The sequence below is a fragment of the Scyliorhinus canicula genome, chromosome 4 (assembly GCF_902713615.1).
Source record: "Scyliorhinus canicula chromosome 4, sScyCan1.1, whole genome shotgun sequence".
NCBI lineage: Eukaryota > Metazoa > Chordata > Chondrichthyes > Carcharhiniformes > Scyliorhinidae > Scyliorhinus > Scyliorhinus canicula.
This window is the reverse complement of record NC_052149.1, coordinates 115,514,300-115,535,524: the sequence shown is the minus strand read 5'-3', so window position 1 is coordinate 115,535,524 and position 21,225 is coordinate 115,514,300. Positions and strand designations below refer to the sequence as shown.

The following is a 21,225-nucleotide window of genomic DNA, read 5'->3' as shown; positions in this document are numbered from 1 at the left end:
GGCGGAGGGGAAATAGTGCGTCTGATTGAGACGCCGGCCCGACGATCGGTGGGCATCGATCGCGGGCCTGTCCCCTCCCGAGCACAGTCGCGCTGCTCATTCCCCATCAGGCCCCCTACAAGCCCCAAAACGGGCATCTCATGGCGATTTCACGATGGCAGCGACCAGGTGTGGTTGCCGCCATCGTGAAACGGTCACAAACAGCAGGCCGCTCGGCCCATCCGGGTCGGAGAATCGCCGGTCGCCGTGAAAAACGGCGAGCGGCGATTCTTCCGAGCAGGGGGTGGGAGAATCGCGGGGGGCGCCAGGGGGGTCGTTAAATTAGCCAGGGGGCCCTCCCGCGATTCTGCCACCCAGCGTGGGGAGTGGAGAATCGCGCCCGGAGTGTTTCACTCCGGCGTCGGAGGCCGCTCCTTGCCCCCTATTCCCCCCCCCCCGGCCACCCCGGGGGGCTAGGAGCGGCATTGCGCGAATCTCGGGCGCCGGGCCATGACGCTTGCGTCAAAGCGGCGTACCGAGAATGACGTGGCCGGTGGCGCCTAAGTAACATCAGCCGCGCATGCGCAGGTTGGCCGGCTCCAACCTGCGCATGCGCGGTTGCCGTCTTCCCCTCCACTGCCCCTCAAGACGTGGCGGCTTGATCTTGCGGGGCGGCGGAGGAAAAGAATGTGTCCTTTAGAGATGCCGGCCTGACGATCGGTGAGCACCGATCGCGGGCCAGTCATCTCACGAGCATGCCCGTGGTGCTCGATCCTCTCTCCGCCCCCCACAGGCCCCACACTTACCTGTCACGCGATGTTCACGCCGGCAGCGACCAGGTATGGTTGCCACTGGCGTGAACCGGTTGGGATTCTGAGGCGTCCGGCCCACCCGGGCCGGAGAATCGCCGGTCGCCAGGAAAAACGGCGAGCAGCGATTCTCCGAGCGGCGTGTTGCAAAACTTGACACGCCGTTTTGGGGGGGGTGGGAGAATCGCGGGGGTGCCAGGGCGGCGTGGCGTGATTCGCCCGGCCCTCCCGCGATTCTCCCACCCGGCGTGGGGAGCGGAGAATCGCGCCCTATGATTCTATGTCCTGACTGTGCTCGACATTGTAAATGGTCTTCTCGTTACTGATGTTGATGTAACTTGTGTGTGATTGCACCATATTCTGGGTTTACTTCAGATTTTGGTTATAAAGTGTTCCTTCTTTTTGGGGGGAGTATGGCTCAGGCTTGCTGTTTTGATTCTTCAGCAGTGCAAATCGGGTTTCTTGAGCCACACCTGGTATCATTTTACAGACGGTGAAGGAGTCCACAAACAGTGCATGTCAGGCTCTCCCAGAATTGACTGACATAAAAATCAAGTTGATTTAATCTCATTGTCTTTGAGCTCATTCAGATAACAGCTCTGCACCCCAGGCGGAAAAGAGGAAGCTGGACATGGAGTAGAATTAAGTTCAATATACATTCACTGTCTTTGATTTGCTTCCAACCCACAACTTGTGGCCTGCTTCTCCCACAGTTTCTGCCTGCCTCACATGTTAGTCAATTGTTCCGGGGCAGGATTCTGCTTTCCGGGGACTAAGTTCCCACGCTGGCGGAAGAACCGGCGCCAACCACTCCGGCATCAACAGCCCCCGAAAGTGGGGGATTCTCCGCACTTCCGGGGGCTAGGTGGACACCGGAGGGGTTGGCGCCACTCCAGCCGGAGCAGAAGGAACTGCGCAAGTTCACGCATGCGCCGAAGGGCCAGTGTGATCTCGCACATATGCGGAACCGCCGGCGTGATTCCGCGCATGCGCAGACCGGCCGGCGTATTCTGGCGCATGTGCAGGGGGTTCTCTTTTTTCGCGCCTACCATGGCGGAGCCCTACAGGGGTCAGTGCGAAAGGAAGGCGTGCCCCCACGGCGCAGGCATGCCCCCACGGCGCAGGCATGCCCGCAGATCGGTGGGCCCTGATCACGGGCCAGGCCACCGTGGTTCGGATCCCCTTGCGCTCCCCCGAGGACCACCCCAGCCGACTTACCTGCCAGGTCCCACCGTATGGGACCATGTCTCACCCACGTTGGCGGGAATGGCCAAATACGGATGTCCGCTCGGCCCATCGAAGCCCGGAGAATTGCCAGGGGGGCCGCTGCAAACGGGGTGTTGGATAATCCTGCTGCCGGTGTCCCTGATGCTCTGGGACATGTGGGACACCTTCCAAACGTTAACTGGAAGCAATGTGTGTGGTCTCTACGGACCATTTAAAACAAATACCTTCAACATAATTTTAATCTTTAAGATCCGGAGGGGTGTTGACAGTGTGTAGAGCGGATGTTTCTTATTGTGGGAGAATCTGAACGAGGGGTCGCAATTTAAAAGTAAGGGGTCGTCTATTTAAGACAGAGATGAGGGGACATTTTTTCTCTCAAAAGGTCGTGAGTCTCTGGAACTCTCTTCCTGAAAAGGCAGCGAAAACAGAGTCTTTGAATGTTTTTAAGGCAGAGCGAGATAGATTTGTGATTAACGGGAGTGGGAGGGAAGGGTGAAAGGTGATCGGGGTTAGCCAGGAATGTGGGGTTGAGGTTACAATCGCAGGGGAGGCGGGAGGGGTGGTATGGGAATTCTCCAGTCCCCCAGCCGTGTGTTTCTTGGCAGCACCGTTCGCTGGCGGCAGGATTTTCTCTTCCTGATGCTTGTCAATGGGTTTTCCCATTGAAGCCACTTCGGCAGGAACGGAGAATCCCAACAGCCGGAGAATTCCGGCCGAGATCAACCATGATCTTATTGAATAGCGGAGCTGGATCAAGGGGCCGAGTGGCCTACTCCTGCTTCTAATTCTTATGTATAATTTTAATCAATATTTTTAAACCAATACGGAAGCTCCCAGAACACTAAATGTTCACCACCCTGCCCCTTTTGAGCTTCAAATGCCTCTTTCTGTTTTTCATAAATAAACAAAATTCAATCTTTTTTAAATATCAAAACCAAATAAAACAGCTGTTCCTTCTGTTGTTTCATCTTATTTTCAATTGCAAGTTTGAAAGGAACTACAAAGTAACAGAATCAGACACAGTGCTGGAACTAATCTAACACCGAAGTCGCAGCGTTATTAAGTACCAAGTAGGTTTTATCTGTAGGCGAGGCTGTTTCGGGAATTGACAAATGGCACTCCGTCAAATCAACAACAATTGTGATTCACTTTGGCTGGTCCCATGTTCTTTGGCCAAGAAATTACAGCACTGACTGGACGAATGACTGAGCGGTGCACGCAATACAGAGAACAAAACCGAGGTACTGTCGGAATTTCACTGGTTTGTGAGACAATGTATTGATTGGATAAAGCTGTCATTCATGACTGTTACCCATTCGGAAACACATGTATTCATCTTAAGTAGCCGAGAGTCCAAAGGGTCAGCCATGCTGCTTCAATTCACTTGCAGGCAGCGTCTTTCAACCTTCAACTATCCACAGTGATTCAGTGAATCCATCCAAATTTAATCTGTTATTTTCATTTTCTCTTGCTACCCCCACTGCACACATATTAATATATTCATAATGTCCTTAGGCTGGGTGGCACAGACAAATCCGGAAATCTGTCTTCACCACTGAATATGAGAAGGAGAACGGAGCTGATACTAAAAGTGAATGGATGGAAATGGATGCAGAAATAGTCCTCGATAGGACTAGGGCACTTTGCAAACATTAAGATTCTCAAGAGCAAAAAGAACCTTTTTCATATTTCCAGGGATTCAGAACTCTTTATTGTAATGCAAGATGATCATGCACAATGCCAGGACTCACAAGACTGACAGCCAAACCTTGTAGTGAGAGGAACAATACCCGGTGCTAAACACTCCTGCTGAGGTTGTTCATAACATACTGGGGTGCAAACCTTGCTGAAAACACTTGGTGTCCCCTGCCTTGTTTTCTTTCCCCTCTCACCCCGTTAATAGTTCAGCCGGTACTTACCAGATCTTTGCTCTCTCATCCTGCTGCTCGTTCTTCATGGTCCTGGATGATGTATGTCAGCTGGCTATTGGACTGTGGGGACGTCACAGCTGTCCATGCCCTGTCCTCAGTTAGCACACAAGCAAATGCAGATTTCCACAGTGGACAGCCATCCGGAACAGGAGTCCTACCATTTCTCACCCCTAATCCACCCCTCCAAATCCTTCCTTTCTCCAAGGGAGTGGACCGTTGGTGTTCCTCCAACTGAAATCAGGTAACTGAACATGACCAGGGCTCAAATCTGTCAAACTCTTGGCTTGGAAAGCTCAGTATTACAGTGCAAGTAAGTAGTGACTATTCACAGGGGCTTAAATACATCTACAAAACTATTCTTGTTGTCCACGTGCTAATCACAATAGACATTAGCTTGCATAAAGGGAGAAGTACATTGGGCAACAATTGCAGGCAGACACAAACATACCGTATACAATGAATACACTGGGGAAATATCCCAGATGAATGAAAGATCATTCAAAAGTGCTTAACAACTTCTAACTTTTGGATATATTTTACAAATCCCATCAAGACTCCACGTAATCACAGGAATTATTGACAAGGTTTGTAGCTACATGAATACCTGATTTCTCCATCAACAAAATCAGATTTAATCAACGTCAAACACTGCTGTAATGCTAGCTGTCGGTGGCAAATGTTACAACGAGGCAGAGAACCTCTTGATGTATTATAGATGGAGTGATTCGAGGAGCATTCAGCTACAGAATGATGGTCTATAATTTCTTCAATTTTGTACACTAAGGGAGCTGCTGCAGCAACAAACAAACAACAGTTGAAGAATTGATGAATACCATTGTTTCAAGTGACTTATCAATCTTTTTCAAAACAATTTAATAAAGTTTCTCATCTTCAACAAATTTAATTTCCTCATGGGCCCAATTCCAGCAGCAAAACCTTTCTGTATTGAGATCGAGGCTGAGATCGAGGCTGGTCAACAGCTGAACCAAATCCAACCAGACTTAAACCGACACAGGATAGCCACTGCGCTCAATCTAAAGTTACTTCAATCAACACAGGTCAGTAAACCGAGCTCTCCACCGGTTAAAGTCATACTGAGCACAGAGGAAGGTGGTCCGAGGTCCAACCACCTTCAGCTGCGACATCAATGAACTTCCTTTCATCATACGGTCAGACATATGGAGCAGGATTCTCCCAACAGGAGTCTAGGGCCGCGATTCTCCGCAACCAGGATGGGTGGGAGAATAGCGGGAGGTCCGCTCCCACACCTCCCGCTATTCTCCCACCACCCCCCCCCTCCCCAAAATGGCGTGTCCGGTTTTCCGACACGCCGCTCGGAGAAATGCGGGCCGCCGTTTTTCACGGCGGCCCGCGATCCTCCGACCCGGATGGGCCGAGCGGCCTGCCGTTCCCAACCTGTTCACGACGGCGGCAACCACACCTGGTCGCTGCCGTCGTGAACATGGCGCGCCAGGTAAGTGTGGGGCCTAGGGGGGGCGGATCGGGGATCGAGCACCATGACCGTGCTCGGGAGAGGACTGGCCTGCGATCGGTGCCCACCGATCGTCGGGTCGGCGTCTCAAGGGGACGCACTCTTTCCCCTCCGCCACCCTGCAAGATCAAGCCGCCACATCTTGCGGGGTGGCTGAGGGGAAAGATAGCAACCGTGCATGCGCGGGTTTGAGCTGTCCAACCCGCGCATACGCGGCTCACGTCATTAGGCACTGCCGCGGCGTCATTCTTGGTACGCTGGGCCTTGAAGGCAGGGACAATGCCCAGCTGCCGAGTTTCCCGGTACGGCCCGCCTATCCCCCCGGGTAGGGGAGAATAGGGAGCCGGGAGAGGCTTCCGACGCCGTCGTGAACCTCTCCAGGTTTCACGACGGTGTCAGGCCTTGCGGAGAATTCCGCCCTAAGTGCTGACACCGGAGTGTTTTACTCCGGCATTGGCGCCCGTTCCCACACCCCTATTCTCCCCCCTCCGTGAGGCTAGTAGAGGCGTCATGTGGTTTACGGGGGCGGGGCCTCGGCGTGGCATCAGAGGAGCGCTCCGGCCCCTCACCGACATGGTGCCGGGGTTCTGGGGCTGGCCGCGGAAGGAAGTAGGCCCAGTGGGGGGAGAGGCAGGCCTACTGAACGGTGAGCCCCGATCGCGGGCCAGACCCCATCGGAGGCCCCCACCCCCCCCGGGAACGAAGCCCTCCTCCCACCCCCCCCCCCCACAGGCCACCCCCCCTCTCCCCCCCCCCCCCCCCCCACCAGCCATCGCGACGAGTACCCAGCCGGCAGTGACCAGGTGTGGATGGCGCTGGCGGGACTCAGCTGTTTGCGCGCGGCCGCTCAGCCCATCCGGGCCGGTGAATTGCTGCTCGTCGTTTGCGGCAATTCTTCGAGCGGCCCGGCGCGATTCACGCGGCGCTGGTTTCGGGGGGTGGGAGAATCGCGTGCGGGTGTCAGGGCGGCGGAGCGCGATTCGCGCGGCGCCCCGGCGATTCTCCCACCCGGCCGGGGGTGGGGGGGGGATGGAGAATACCGCCCATGGTTGTTCGTTGATGATTGCATAATTAACGAATCACAACAGTGCAGAAGGAGGCCATTCAGGCAATTGAGTCTGCACTGACCCTCTGAAAGAGCACCCTGCCTAGGCCCAATTCCCGCCCTATCCGCATAACCTTGTCTAACCTTTGGACGCCATAGGACAATTTAACATGGCCAATCCATCTAACCTGCACATCTTTGGACTGTGGGAGGAAACCAAAGCACCCGGAGGTCAATGCAATTTGCAATTCCTCACACTGCCTCTGACAAAAAGAGTCTAACCACTTCCCCTCAACATTGTGGTAATTATTATCACCAAATCCCCACAGCCAACATTCCGGGGGAGAGCACCATTGACCTATAACTAGAGCAGCCACATAAATACTGTGAGACTACAACAGTAGGTCAGATTATTATTCAGCAAATAACTCAACTCCTGACTCCCCAAAGCCTTTTCACCATCTATAAGGCACAAGTCAGGAGTGTCATGGAATGCTCTCCACTTACTTGAAGGGTGCAACACTATTAAGGTCAAAGCAATCAGCGTGACAGGCAGCTCATTCCATACCTTTAAATGTTTGCTCTTTTCACCACTGGAACACCATGGTTGTAGTGCACCAGTTGCTAGATGCACTGCAGCAACTCGCCAAACTTTGAAAGAACTGCTCAAACCCCTCCATCACCTTGTTGCAAACCATGCTGAATTTTGAACATCTAGCCATTCTCTCACTGGCAGTTTGTCAAAATCCTGGTGCTCCCTACATATCCAGCATTGTGGGTGTATCTACACCACACTCACTGCAGTGGTTCAAGGAGGCAGCTCACCATGACCTTCTCAAGGGCAATTAAGCGTGGGCTGGCCACCATTCCTTTTTAAAAAAAATATTTTTATGGATATTTTCCAACTTTAAAAGTATAACAGTTTAACACATAAGGCAGATGATATTTACAAAGTATCAGCTCAAGTGCGTCTGATATTTACAAACCAATTCTTATCTTATGTACAACGGTTTTTACAAGTGGTCTCCCCCTGTTGGAGGCATGTTCTGCTTTTTTCCCTTTTTTTCCCCTGCTGGTGGTTTTATTCTTTGTTGTTTGACGTTGGGAGGGGTGCCTGCGTGGCTCTTCCCCTCCTCCCTTGCGCCTCCCCCCCCCCCCCCCCCCCCCATGCTTCGATTTGTGCCTTCTTTCGGATCCCTTCCCTCTCCTCCCCCACCTCCCTGTCTCCTTTGTCTTTCTCTCTCTCTTTCCGCCTCCCCCTCTCTTCCCAGTTGCTGTTTACTTTGCCTTGGAACAGGCTGATGAATGGCCCCCATGCTTTGTGGAAGCCCTTGTCCGACCCCCTCGGATGGTGTACTTGACCTTCTCCAGGTGGAGAAATTCTGACAGGTCTGCCAGCCAGTCTGAGCTTTGAGTGATGCTGCCGATTGCCAGCAGAGGAGGATTCTCCGGCGTGCGATTAGGGAAGCAAAATCCAGGACATTGGCCCTCTTCTCCATATGATGGTCTGGCTGGTCCGATACCCCGAAGACTGCAACTCTCGGGCACAGCTCCACCCTCACCCCCACAACCTTGGACATCGCCTCAAAGAAAGCTGTCCAGAACCCGACAAGTCTGGGCAGGTGGAACATGTGGACATGGTTGGCCAGGCCTCCCCGGCACCGTTCACATGTTGTCTTCCACCTCCGGGAAGAACCTGCTCATTCGGGTTCTACTCAGGTGGGCTCTGTGCACCACTTTAAACTGCATAAGGCCTAGCGCAGGAAGAGGTGGAGTTGGCCCTGCTCCATTTCTGAGCAGACTCTGAACACACAAAAACTGAAGAAAGGTCAGTAAGTGAGCCACAATTGAACTCATTTCAATCCAAGTTGGTCAATGGGTTGACAAAACTTAAATTATTTTACATCCAGGTCCACCACTGACTAAACCAAACCTGAATATATTCCCCCTGAATGGCACAGAATCTGAGCCAAATTTGAGTGTGTTCAGAGCTGACAAGTTTTCAACTAAGCAAATCTTGAGTGTCAAGAGTGGGGCAAATTGTTGTCAAAATTGAGTTAATCGAAGAAAGAATTGTCCATGCAACTTTTAATGTCTAAAGAATTGTGCCCTCCATTTCAATTCAAAGATCATTTTGTTATTTCTAGTACAGGACCCTTTTCCTGAATAAATATTTCAATGCCCTGTTCATCCCAGTGCACTTACTTTACCTCCAGCTGCTCTGTTACTAACAGTATATTCCCCATTAAAATAGGACAGTCAAGTATTTTTTGAAAGTGCCTCAAGGACACAGTTTTAAAGTAGATCACGCGTACTGAACAACTTTCATCCCTCTCCGTCTTTAACTCTTCTGATTGACAGCCAAATGGGCACCATGCTCAACACTCACCTGTCTCCACCTTGGACGTTTCTGCGCGATCGGTGATGGTGACCCTTTCCAAACTGATGAGATAGTCGACAATCTTCACTCCAATTGCAGGCTCTGTGTGGTCCCACTCTAAAACCACCAATGAGCTACTTGGCTCATGCGCCAGTGATAATCTCAAACTGGAGGGACAAAAAAATAAGGATTTTATTAAAATCACCATATGAATGACAGCTTCCATGAAGTGCCATTAAAAAGTAGCGAATAAACACACAACAAAGGGTATTGTACACTTCATCTATGCAAATGTAGGCTTCACGGTGTATTAACTATATCTTGGATTATAGTTAATCCAAGATTATGCAATCATAGTTGAGGCCTCTTCACATTGTCACGGTTGAGAAGTGAAGAAATAAGATATAGAAATATCTTCTTCAGCTGGAATACTTTATAAAATCATTTTTGACATACCTCTCAAATGGACAATTGCTGAGGTGACAAGATGGCTCCAGTTGGTCACATGCTGCCTTAGAAGTTTCAAAGTTAACAAAGGCTGACACCTCAAACGTCTGGAATGTAACACGCTTTAATAACTCAGAGGATGCTGGTGCTGAATAAATGTAGTTTTATTGAACTATCTGCAAAGTTCTGCTCAAGGCAGCATATCACTCCCAATGTTGTCCTTGTTGGGAGAACTACCTACAGCAGGCCCTGTTTTGGGCCTGCTTTAATCTTAGATCATAATGTGCCCCAAGGAGTCCCATGGGAGATCAATGATAGTTTCCCCTTGGTCCTCGTGGGGGTTATGACACATTCATTGCACAGCATGAATATTCCAGCGAAGCTAACACAATGGCCCAGCAGATGATCAGTCTGCTCCAGCCAACTTCAAACAAAGACACCCCTTTACAAATCTTAATCTCCGATAATGGTGCTCATGGCTGAAGCATTAAATGTTCAAACACATTAGTTTTAACAAGGGACTAGATTCTCTGTTTCAGCGGCTAAGTGCTGGCTCAAACGGAGAATTTGCGGGTGTTTTATGACCTGAAAATAAGCGCCGAACCCTAACCGATACCAATACCCGTGAGGGGCTAGCTGCGGCGCTGAAAGCGGCCGGAGAACGGCCAGGTCCCTTGCCGTGCATGCGCACGACGACGACCTGCGGCGGTCGCGCCATACAACTGGCCACTCCTTGACCACCCCCTGGTCACCCCCACCAGTCCCCCGGCCTCGCGGAAGACCCTCGGCCAGGGCACAGATCACGGCCGAGTATGGCGCCGCTGGATAGAGTCCGCAGCCGCCACGCTGGGTTCCCGACGACTGAGACCACACGTGTCCCGCGCGGTCAGGAACTCAGCCTATCGGGGGCGGAGCATCACAGGACGGATTACCGCTGCCGCGCCAACGCCATTGCAACGGCGCATAGCGCGCAGCACGATGATGCCATTTCAGAGGGGGCGGAGCATGGCTGACTGGAGCCAAACGCGTCAGCCCTGATTTGGGAGTTGGAGCCCATTCTCCACCTGATCACAGATTGCGATACCGGCGTCGGGCAACGGAGAATCCAACCCAAGAGAGCGCTTTAACAGCCCAAAAACATGGTCATGACATGGCCCAGCTGATTTCCTTACAGTCCTGGGACCTTACAGTTCAGGTACTGTTTGACCCCCAATAATCAACCAACTTGAACCAAAATGTTCTGAAGGAACATTTCATTTGACTTGTGACTCTGGACACACGCAAAACTCAAACTTGTATTTTTATTGTGGTTGTGCACTGAACCCTCTTCCTTTTTGTTTATTCCCCCAAACATTCTGTGAGTGCAAAAGGGAAGACACTGCCAAATCCCTCTGGTGTATGTGTATGGGTCAAAATTAATCAATTATTTTTATTTTATTGTACCTTGCGTTTGATGTTTCACAGAGGATTGGAACAGTGCATTTAAAGGTTGGGGAAAATACGCCACCATTTATAAAGGGGAGAAATCAGAATTTAATAAACACCTTTTTGTTTGCAGACGGGTAGTGAGGTGGGTAATCAGGGCAGTTTAAACCGACCCCTCCCTGTCCATAACAACATTTATACAGAGACAACTGAAGAATTTGTTTTTAAGGAGAATCTTGAAGGAGGAGAGGGGTCCGCCCCCCCGCTCGGTCCGCTCCCCCCCCCCCCCGCCTCGGGTCCATCCCCCCGCCCCCCCCCTCGGGTCCGCCCCCCCCTCGGGTCTGCCCCCCCCCTCGGGTCCGCCCCCCCCGGCCCGGTCCGCCCCCCCCGCCCGGTCCGCTCCCCCCGCCCGGTCCGCTCCTCCCCGCCCGGTCCGCTCCTCCCCGCCCGGTCCGCTCCCCCCCCCTCGGGTCCGCTCCCCCCCCCTCGGGTCCGCTCCCCCCCCCCCTCGGGTCCGCTCCCCCCCCTCGGGTCCCCGCCCTCGGCCCCGCCCCCCCCTCTCGCCCCCCCTCTCGGCCCCGCCCCCCTCTCGCCCCCCCCCTCTCGGCCCCGCCCCCCCTCACCCCCCCCCTCGGCCCCCCCCAAGGGCGCCGAAGTTCAGCTTGCCTGGGGCGCCAGCAACCCTAGGGCCGGCGCTGGGGAGGAGGGATGGAGATTGATCCCAGAGTACTAGCCCTCCTCCTATCTGTTATCAGCAGGCCATTTCCAGGCATCTGCTATGCTCCCAATGCTACATGGCCGCATTAAGGGGGCACAGCAGTTGGCATTGCTGCCTCACAGCACCAGGGATCTGGGTTTCATTCTGACCTTGGGTGACTGTGTGGCGTTTGCACATTCTCTTTGCATCTCCGTGGATTTCCACCGGGTGCTCTGGTTTCCTCTCACAGTCCAAAGATGTGCAGGTTTGGTTAATTGACCCCTTAATGTCCAAATGTTAGGTGGGGTCACGGTAATAGGGAGGGGGAATAGGAGCTAGGTTGGGTGCTCTTTCGGAAGCTCGGTATGGACTCGATGGGTAGAACGGTCTCCTTCTACACTGTAGGAATTTTATGAAGGTGCTGTGATTGGTCTCTTGATTGAGTTAATAAGCGACTCTCTGCTTGTGGATGGACAGCTGTTCCTAGCATGCCAGCCAGCAACAGGAGGTTCCATGTTTATCCACTTCCATTCCCATCCCCATAACTGCACAAATTTCCTTTCCCAGGTGTCTGAATGAGCAGAAGCAAGGGAGGGATGCGGAAGAATTGAAAGAATGGCAAATGGGGCTGGATTAATAGGGGCAGTGCCATGAAAGGAATTAGGTATAAGGCTGACCTGATGGTCAGCTTGATGTGTTGGGTATGCTGGGTCTGCGAAGACTGCATTTACCATAGCAGTGAGAGAGACAGGCTTCCAACACTTGGAGAAATGCAACTCTATTTTATTGAACTCTTAACTATTAAACATGCTTTAACTGTGGGTTGACACTATGCTGAGTTGACTGGAGACCTGAGGCTAACCTGACCAGACTACCTTACTACCACATGGTGAATGTTCGAGTTGTTGCTCACAGGCTCTGGCTGTCTCAGAGGCTGCATCCCCAGAGAGCGGGAAATCTAGTGCCCTCTGGCTTTATAGTGGCCGTGTCCTGTCTGGTGATTGGCTGCTGTGTTCTGTGTGTTCATTTATCATCCTGTGTGTCAATCAATGTCTGTCTGTGCACCATCATATACTTGTGTGTATATTATGACACAGCTATTCCAAGAGTGATGGATGATCAGGACATGGTGCAGGTTAGGGACAGTAGAGTTTAAGTTTACAGAACATGGGCTTTACTGAGATAGCTAAATCTGGAGATAGCATAGACATGTTTCAATGAGTCAATGAGTGTTATAGAGTTGGTAATAGGTACTCCATCTGATAGAGAGGATATAGTTTCAGAAGCTCAGGTCAGGGTCTAAGAAGATTGGTAGTTTGGAAGCAGTCTGATTGAGTGTCTAGGGAGCAGGATGAATTCAATGGTGAGGGTACACAAATTGTAGAGGGGGATAAGGTAGTCTGCCAACACTGGTACACCAGAGCTGGGCAGAGGTGGTGGATTTTGACTGTTCACGTAGGCCCTAAGTAGGCAATTTATGTTGTCAAGCGCAGCTTGCAGATGAAGCAGAGGAGGGTTTAAGGACAGATTTTTGGGGAACTTTGGAGATAACGGTCCAGGGGTAAGAAAGGAATCCATTGCTGGAACACAATTAGTGTGGAACCAACATTCTCCCAGAGCTGGGCAATGGAGCATCAATAGGGGGCTATGTAATCATATGTGTTAAATGCTGCCTAAAAATTGAAGAGGAATGGGTTGGAAACCACAGCATGATCATGGTCACCAAGTATACCATTTGTTATTTTTATAATGACCATTTCTAAGCTGTGATTGGGGTCCAAAACCTGACTGGACTTCAACAATAACTGAAACAACTGCAAGCTTGCTTTTTGTAGCACTCAAATATGAGTCCTGCACCCATTATAAATGAAGAAGGTGCACATTAAGGGAATGAGCCTAGTCCAGATTTGTGCAATTCAGGGCATAGATCCCCATTGATATAAGTATATTTAATGTGGTAGGGCAGCACGGTGGCGCAGTGGTTAGCACTGCTGCCTCACGACGCCGATATCCCAATTTCGATCTTGGTTCTGGGTCACTGTCCATGTGGATTTACACATTATCCGTGTTTGCGTGGGTGTTGCCCCCACAACCCAAAGATGAACCAGGTAGGTGGATTGGCCATGCCAAATTGCCTTAATTGGAAAAAAATGAATTGGGTACACTAAATTTACTTTTTAAAATGTATATTTAATGTGGCAAGCACGTTCCTTAGGTATAATATCCTCCTGCAAGAAATTTACTATGTAGTGAGTAACAGCCATGAAGTTACATATCTGACAACCACTACCAACAACATTCCACTGGAAGGTCCAGCAACGTCCCACCAGAATCTGCCTTGTAATGTCTGTGGTGATATGCATCACTGTAGATACACAAGGGGTTAATGTAAGTACACATAGATTAGCTAGACACTAGAGGGAGCACCAGAGACATGACATACAGACACTCAACCAATACATCAGTAAGATAGGACACAACCAATGGGCATTCACGATACACACAGAGGTGACACTACCACAGGAGGGCATTACACCAACCCATATATAAAGGACACAGCGCACATGATCTTCCTCTTTCCAGTGGAGACACTCAGTGAGTACAGACACAGGGATGATTCAACATCATACCCACCACGTGGATTGTGGCAGACTGGTTCGTCAGTCTGAGTAGCTATAGAAGGATTAACAGTAGAGGCGAACCCAAGTAGGAGAATTGTAAATATTTTAATAAATGTGTTGAAGTTATCTCCATGTCTGAACCTTCCTTTGTCAGAGTGCACATCAAGGAAGCAGCTTATGCTACGTCAAGAGCATAACAAGACAATGTCTGTTTTGTCACTGATGGAAATTCACTGAAACTTAATATTATAAATCAAGCAAATATTAGGATTATTAACTAGTGCAGAGTGATTTAAAGTTACCTTCCTTATTATCACCACTGTTTGCTTGAATTACACACTAAAGATTGCACCATTTCTATGCCCTTTACTCCATTTATATGGCTCCATGCCACTGATGCCCCAAGATCAGTGTTTTCTGAATCCAACATGGAAAAAAAGTGTAGTTTAAGAGTACCTGGCATGGTCAAGGTTAATGTGGGACCGGGAAAGAGGACCTCACACAGCATGATGTAGAGACACATGACCTCAGGCTAGAGCCAGTTGTCAACTGGATAGAGACCTGTGTGGAAGCAAGTATGAAGTTGTCTCCAAGCTTTCTTTGTATCCCATATATATGTTAAAGTTATGTGTTATCAATAAACACTTCTACCGACTCTTGTGAGACCTACTGAACGTAAAAGATTTAACAAGAAACATTGGTTAATTTAGCAGGAAATAAAATTGGGGAAATAACATGCGAGACAGGCAAACCACTGGGAAAGTGCAACTATTACACAGTGCCAATGTAACAATGGAAAAGGATAATGAATTTCCACAGGTAAGGATTTCGGACTAGAAAAGGGCAATCTTCACTGCATAAAGAAAGCAATGAGCTGAAGAAGAAAAGCTAGCAAGCAGCTAATGGATCAGCAACTAGGAATTTTCGAATGGGGATGGATCAAATACAGCACAGGTATATTCACACAATGCAGAAGTGGGCGGCATTATTGATGGATAGTTTTGTTGGCATAATAGAGTCTGAAGCTGAACTGAAGCTTTAAAAAAAAGATGTACGATAAGATGAGAGCTGACACTACTGAAGAAAATCATGAGGAATAAAGTATAGTGGGAGATGAAAAGAAAGGTTAAGAGGGCAAAAGGGAATTTGACAAGTCTGGCATATAGCATAAAAGGCAATAGTCAGGGCTTTTCGAAGCATTTTAAAAGTAACAGAATAAAAAAGGTGAGACGATTTTGGATGAAGATAGAAATCTCATTGTGATGGCATGACGAAAATCTTAAGTACTTTGTGTGGGTGTTTATAAATAACAATGGAAATGGAAATATAGGTATTCTGGACGACGATGCTGAAAAATTGTTCTGTCGAACTGTAACAAATGAGCAGGATTTAAAGTGGCTCAGTCATTGATATCATGAAACACAGGATACTGGAGTGACAGAAGGTTTCAATCAAGATTTTGCATCATCCTTAAACATGTAACTAGTGTAGGGGACAATAGCATCATCAATGCAACACCCCCATTCAAAAATGGGAGAACGGTAAGTCAGGTAGCTACATCCGGTTAGTCAGTTTGGACAAACCTAGAAGTGGAGATTTAATTTGTGACCATTTTGAGATACTTTGGCTAATTAAAACTGTCACATGTTTGGCAAACACAATAGTGTCTTTTGAAAAAGTGACATGCTGACTAGATGAAGGGAACAGAGTAGCTGTATTTAAATATCCTGACGTTGGATGGTGGAAAACACAGCCCATCATTGATGGGTGGGAGGGGACAATTGAGTCCTGCATTTATGTAGCCAGGAAACATTTCCAGGGCCTTCTCAGAATATTTTCACGTTGCAACGCCAAACACGCGAATGGTAGCGGTACATCCAAGATATCTCACAAAAGGATTGCTACCAGACATATGGTATAAGAGCAATCTCTTGAGCTGTCCATATTGACAGTAAGAAGTTTTACAATACAAGGTTAAAGTCCAACAGGTTTGTATCGAATCACTAGCTTTCAGAGCGCAGCTCATTCCTTTGGTGAATAAAATCATATATTGACAATGGGAAATAAGCAAGAATTGCTGAAGGAATACTTTGAACATCAGTTTTGAAATTAAGAGGGGTATGTTACAAAACTGAAAGTCTATTCAGCAATAGAATCTGTTCTCTGTGTCATGTCACGAAGCTCTGTTACAACACCCTGGGTTAGTATGCGGTCAATTCCAGCCCCACAGACCCCGGAGTCCCAACACAAGTGGCTTAATCAATAATTTTTATAAGGTTGCTGATATCTTCGACCCTTGACTTCTCCAATGACTTGCAGGCACAAGGGGCGGAATTTTCCGCCCCCCCCCGCAGGGTCGGGGAATCGCCCGGGGCCTTCGTAAATCCCGCCCCTGCCGTGGCCGGAATTCTCCGCCACCCGGGAATTGGCGGCCCCCCCGCGGCGATTCTCCGGCCCGGGATGGGCCGAAGTCCCGCCGCTGTCAGGCCTCTCCCGCTGACGTGGTTTAAACCACCTCTGTGCCAGCGGGAGCAGGCGGCGCAAGCGGGCCCCGGGATCCGGGGGGGGGGGGGAGCGCGGGGCGCTCTGACCCCGGGGGGTGCCCGCACGGTGGCCTGGCCCGCGATCAGGGCCCACTGATCAATGGGCGGGCCTGTGCCGTGGGGGCACTCTTTTTCTTCCGCGCTGCCACGGCCTCCACCATGGCGGAGGCGGAAGAGACCCCCTCCACCGCGCATGCGCCGGTGGTGACGTCAGCGGCCGCTGACGCTCTAGCGCATGGGCGGACTCACGCCGACTGGCAAAGGCCTTTCGGCCAGCCCAAACGCCAATCGGCATGGCGCCAAAAGCCCTTGGCGCCACTCCGCTACGCCAGGACCCCTCGCCCCGCCGGGTAGGGGAGAATTTCGCCCAGATTTGTAAGTGAAACACAACAACTGTTTACTTATAACAAAAAAAGAGACAAGACAGGCAATACCTATAATAGGATAAAGGAGAGCTACGCTACTACGCCCCCTTTTACTGCCCCACCGTCCAACTCAATACACACCAGACAGACACACACAGGAGGGGTAAAAATAATAGGAATTAAAATGTGAAATGGAAGATGAGTGTCCTTGTTTCGGAAGTTCAATTTGTTGAACAGCAGGCTGACCTTCCAGGATGCGGAGTGATTGGAACTACCACTTGGATCGCTAACGAGGATCTTCTGACAATAGGGCAGCACAGTGTTTAGCACAGTTGCTTCACAGCACCAGGGTCCCAGGTTTGATTCCGGGCTTGGGTCACTGTCTGTGTGGAGTCTGCACGTTCTCCCCGTGTGTGCGTGGGTTTCCTCCGGGTGCTCCGGTTTCCTCCCACAGTCCAAAGATGTGGAGGTTAGGTTGATTGGCCATGCTAAATTGCCCTGAGTGTCCAAAAAGGTTAAGTGGGGTTACGGGGATAGGGTGGAGGTGTGGATTTGGTAGGGTGCGCTTTCCAAGGGCCGGTGCAGACTCGATGGGCTGAATGGCCTCCTTCAGCACTGTAAGTTCTATGATTCTATGGCAAGAACGTTCAGGCAGAACTCCCAGCTGCAGGATTCCCTCAGACCGATGTAATTCTTCTTGTTTCCAACTCCACCAGAGTTCTGAGTTAAGGGCCGGGATTCTCCCCTACCCGGCGGGGCGGGGGGGGTCCCGGCGTAGCGGAGTGGCGTCAACCACTCTGGCATCCGGCCTCCCCAAAGGTGCGGAATTCTCCGGAGTGGTTGGCGCCACACCGACTGGCGCCAAAACCAGCGGCAACGGCCTTTGACACCCGCCGGCCGGTGTCGGGGCTGGCCGAAAGGCCTTCGCCGGTTCACGCATGCGCCGCGCGTCAGCGGCCACTGACGTCACCACCGGCGCATGCGCGGTAGGGGCGTTCTCTTCCGCCTCCGCCATGGTGGAGGCCGTGGCGGCGGCAGAAGAAAAAGAGTGCCCCCACGGCACTGACCCGCCCGCCGATTGGTGGGCCCCGATTGCGGGCCTGGCCAGCATGGGGGCACCCCCCGGCGTCCGATCGCTCCACTGCCCCCCAGGGGCCCGCTCGCGCCGCCAATCCCACCGCCACCAGAGGTGGTTGAAACCACAGCGGCGGGAGAGGCCTCTCAGCGGCGGGACTTCGGCCTATTGCGGGCCGGAGAATCGCCGCAGAGTGTTCTCCGATCAGCGGGGAGGGCACGCCGATCGGCGCGATTCCCGCCCCTGCCAATTTCCGGGTGGCAGAGAACCCTGCGGGTGGTCGGAGAATTTCGCCCAAGAACAGAGTTCTCCACACGATATGTTAAAAGGGGTTTTAAACTACTGATCCTGATTTCAGCTGGCGGCTGTCTGGATTTTCTTAAGATTTTCTTTGTCAAACCACTGAGAGCTGTCTCAGCCTGAGTTGTAATCTGACTTTGTTTCCAGACTCACTGGAATGTCCTCCGGCTTTACCGAGGAGGATACAGGGTCTCCAATCGAGAGTCTGAGAGAAATTCTCCTCTTCAGGGAGAGAGAAACTCAAAAGAACCTCCTTCGGTTCTGAGTTCAAAACAAAATTAAAAGCAAAAACCAGTTCCACAGAGGGAGGAACATTCCAGAATGGCCGGCACCAATCAGCATTTATTGTCAGCTAAGACCCGACAATGAAAAACAGTATTTTGGCCAACAGCCAAGTCCATCAAGATGAGTCATCACTAATGTCAGACCAACAGTACATCCTGCTGGAGTGCCCTGGATTTTATTAAATTAAAGATGAAGTCCATTAAAGGCACAGGTGCCATTAATTGTCCAGGTACAAAAATTGAAATGGCAGAATAACAGAAATTAAAAGGAAAAAACAAGGGACAGACAGGGATTAACAGGAGGATCCTTACAGCTCAAGCACTTTTACAAGGGAGGGAATTAAATATATATTAAGGAAGAAAGAAATTGTAAAAGACAGTTAAAATGAAATGGGATGAAAACAAATGGGTCGAGGTGGGTTTGAGCTGATCATCTGAAGTTGTTGAGTTCGATGTTCAGGCCGGAAGACTTCCCCCAATCTTATCCACTTTTCCTTCACCTTTCTCCTCTTTGCTACCCCCTTCCTCTCCCCCCACATCTACATGATGTGGAGATGCTGGTGTTGGACTGGGGTGAGCACAGTAAGAAATCTTACAACACTCGGTTATAGTCCAACATGTTTGTTTCAAACACTAGCTTTCGGAGCACTGCTCCTTCCTCAGGTGAATGGGCTTCTTCCTCAGCTCCTTCCTCACCTGAGGAAGGAGCAGTGCTCCAAAAGCTAGTGTTTTAAACAAACATGTTGGACTTTAACCTGGTGTTGTAAGACTTCTTACTGTGCCCACATTTACAGTTCATCCTCTGATGTTAGTTTCCCTGCTGTTTAACCTTTCACATCTTTTGTTCTCTCTGGGGACTGCCATTAGGACTCTTTCCCCTTGGTTTCTGTGGCCATTAGCACCCGGTTCCCCTGGGTTTCTGTGGCTATGACTCATCTTTCATTCCTACTCCACAGTATAAATATTTCCCACTCTCTCTGTCTGCTAGCTTTGACAAAGAGTCATCGGACTCGAAACGTTAGCTCTTTCTCTCCCTACAGATACTGCCAGACCTGCTCAGATTTTCCTGCATTTTCTCTTTTGTTTATGTTGGTAGTGGTATTGTTTCTCCACCTGATCCTCCACAGAACTGCAAGGTGGAGTTGGATGAACTGCTCCCATGCCTATAGTGAAGGCTCGTGCAGGCAAGTGCAACTGAAGCTGAGTGAAGTGCTCAACAGATGGAGTGCCTTCGAAGAAGTTGCTGATCAACTGTCAGGCAGTGAAAGCACACTCTATGAGTGGAGATGTGCTCAGGAGCAGTAGCCTTTTGCTTGACCATAGCTGGAGCTCTTCAATTTCAATGATTGAAACATTCCCAGCCTGCCAGTTTTATTGAACAAGCTAATCCTGCCACATACTTGCCTTGGCAACCCTAGCGAATTGCTTGCAGGTCAGAGAACAGGTGCCCTCTCTATGAGAAGCAGAATTGAGGATTATAACTGCTCTTAATTGGTTACTTAGGTATCCTAATCAATTCCCTGACATATTCAAAGGAGTTCCCCATTCACCTACAATCTGCCTCAGTGAAATCCACAAGAGGATGGGTTGATGCCAGGATCCTGACCCGACATAACCTTTAGGGTGCTGAAACCCCGCTACCATGCAAACCTGCTCCTCTTGGTCAAGGGAAATTCCTTCCTCACTTACCTCAGCACACCTCTCTCTCTCCCGATAGATGACAGGATAACAAAGACAAAAATTGAGAGGAAGGACTGACAGAATTGGAAGGGGGAAAAAGAGGAGTGACATTAAACATAAAAACAAATTTAATCCTGCCCATGGTAGAATTACCATAATTAAGTTTCAAGGTGACATCCATTAACCCCAGATACTTGGCTTTTTATTAGTGGATGAACAAGATGGTCTTTTCATCTATATTCGTCAAAGCATAGTCTTCCTTTGAGTGATCATCATTATTTTAACAAAGAAATAGTAAGTGCTTCAAAGATTGCACTGAACTTATATTAGTGGATAGAAATTACTTCGTGGCAATGCTTTCATTTTCATTACTGTCAATTTGCCCCAGTCCATAAATCAGAAATCAGCCATTACGGATCCACTCCTAGCACTTTGTGTGATTAATGCAATCACGCAGCCTGATAGTATATGAAATATTAAAACACAATACCCAAGAGATCATTTCTGTTAAAATACCATGCATTATTGAAAAGGAGCTTCCTCCCCACTCCACGGAGATAAATTCAAATCACAAATGTCTGGTGTCAGATAAGTCGACTCCTGATCTTTGGGGAATCCTAAAGTGTCCTTCCTACCACCAAACTGCTCCAGTGACAGATGGTGACCTGCCTCAAGGATGAAAAGCATTTCTGGTGATGGGCTGTGTTCACTCAAATCAGTTGAAATGTTAAATGCATTCATTTCACTTTTTTTCTTTTTTAAAGGGCAGGAATTGGCTCCCGATCTCACCTGGCCCACCACAATCCAGCAGAGGGCAGCAGAGCAGAGCTTCTGATTGGCTGTTCCGGGGAGATTTGCATACGTGCAGTGCGGTCAGCGTAAGTTGAAGGTGTACCTGCGCAAGTGACCCGAGGAGTTCGACTGA

At 50.0% G+C, this 21,225-nt stretch overlaps 1 protein-coding gene and 1 long non-coding RNA gene across 3 annotated transcripts in view; one reads left to right on the top strand and one right to left on the bottom strand.

Annotated features, from left to right (window-relative positions):
• Positions 1–21,172, top strand: part of LOC119964907 — a 70,234-nt gene extending 49,062 nt beyond the window's left edge. For both annotated transcript variants that reach the window (XR_005460390.1, XR_005460389.1), the window contains exon 6: positions 21,065–21,172. This is a non-coding gene — a long non-coding RNA (uncharacterized LOC119964907). The remainder of the gene's footprint in view (positions 1–21,064) is intronic.
• Positions 1–21,225, bottom strand: part of LOC119964903 (astrotactin-1-like) — a 3,158,558-nt gene that overhangs the window by 178,853 nt on the left and 2,958,480 nt on the right. The window contains 1 exon segment of the mRNA XM_038795000.1: positions 8,873–9,030. Coding sequence (XP_038650928.1) covers positions 8,873–9,030 — 158 coding nt within the window.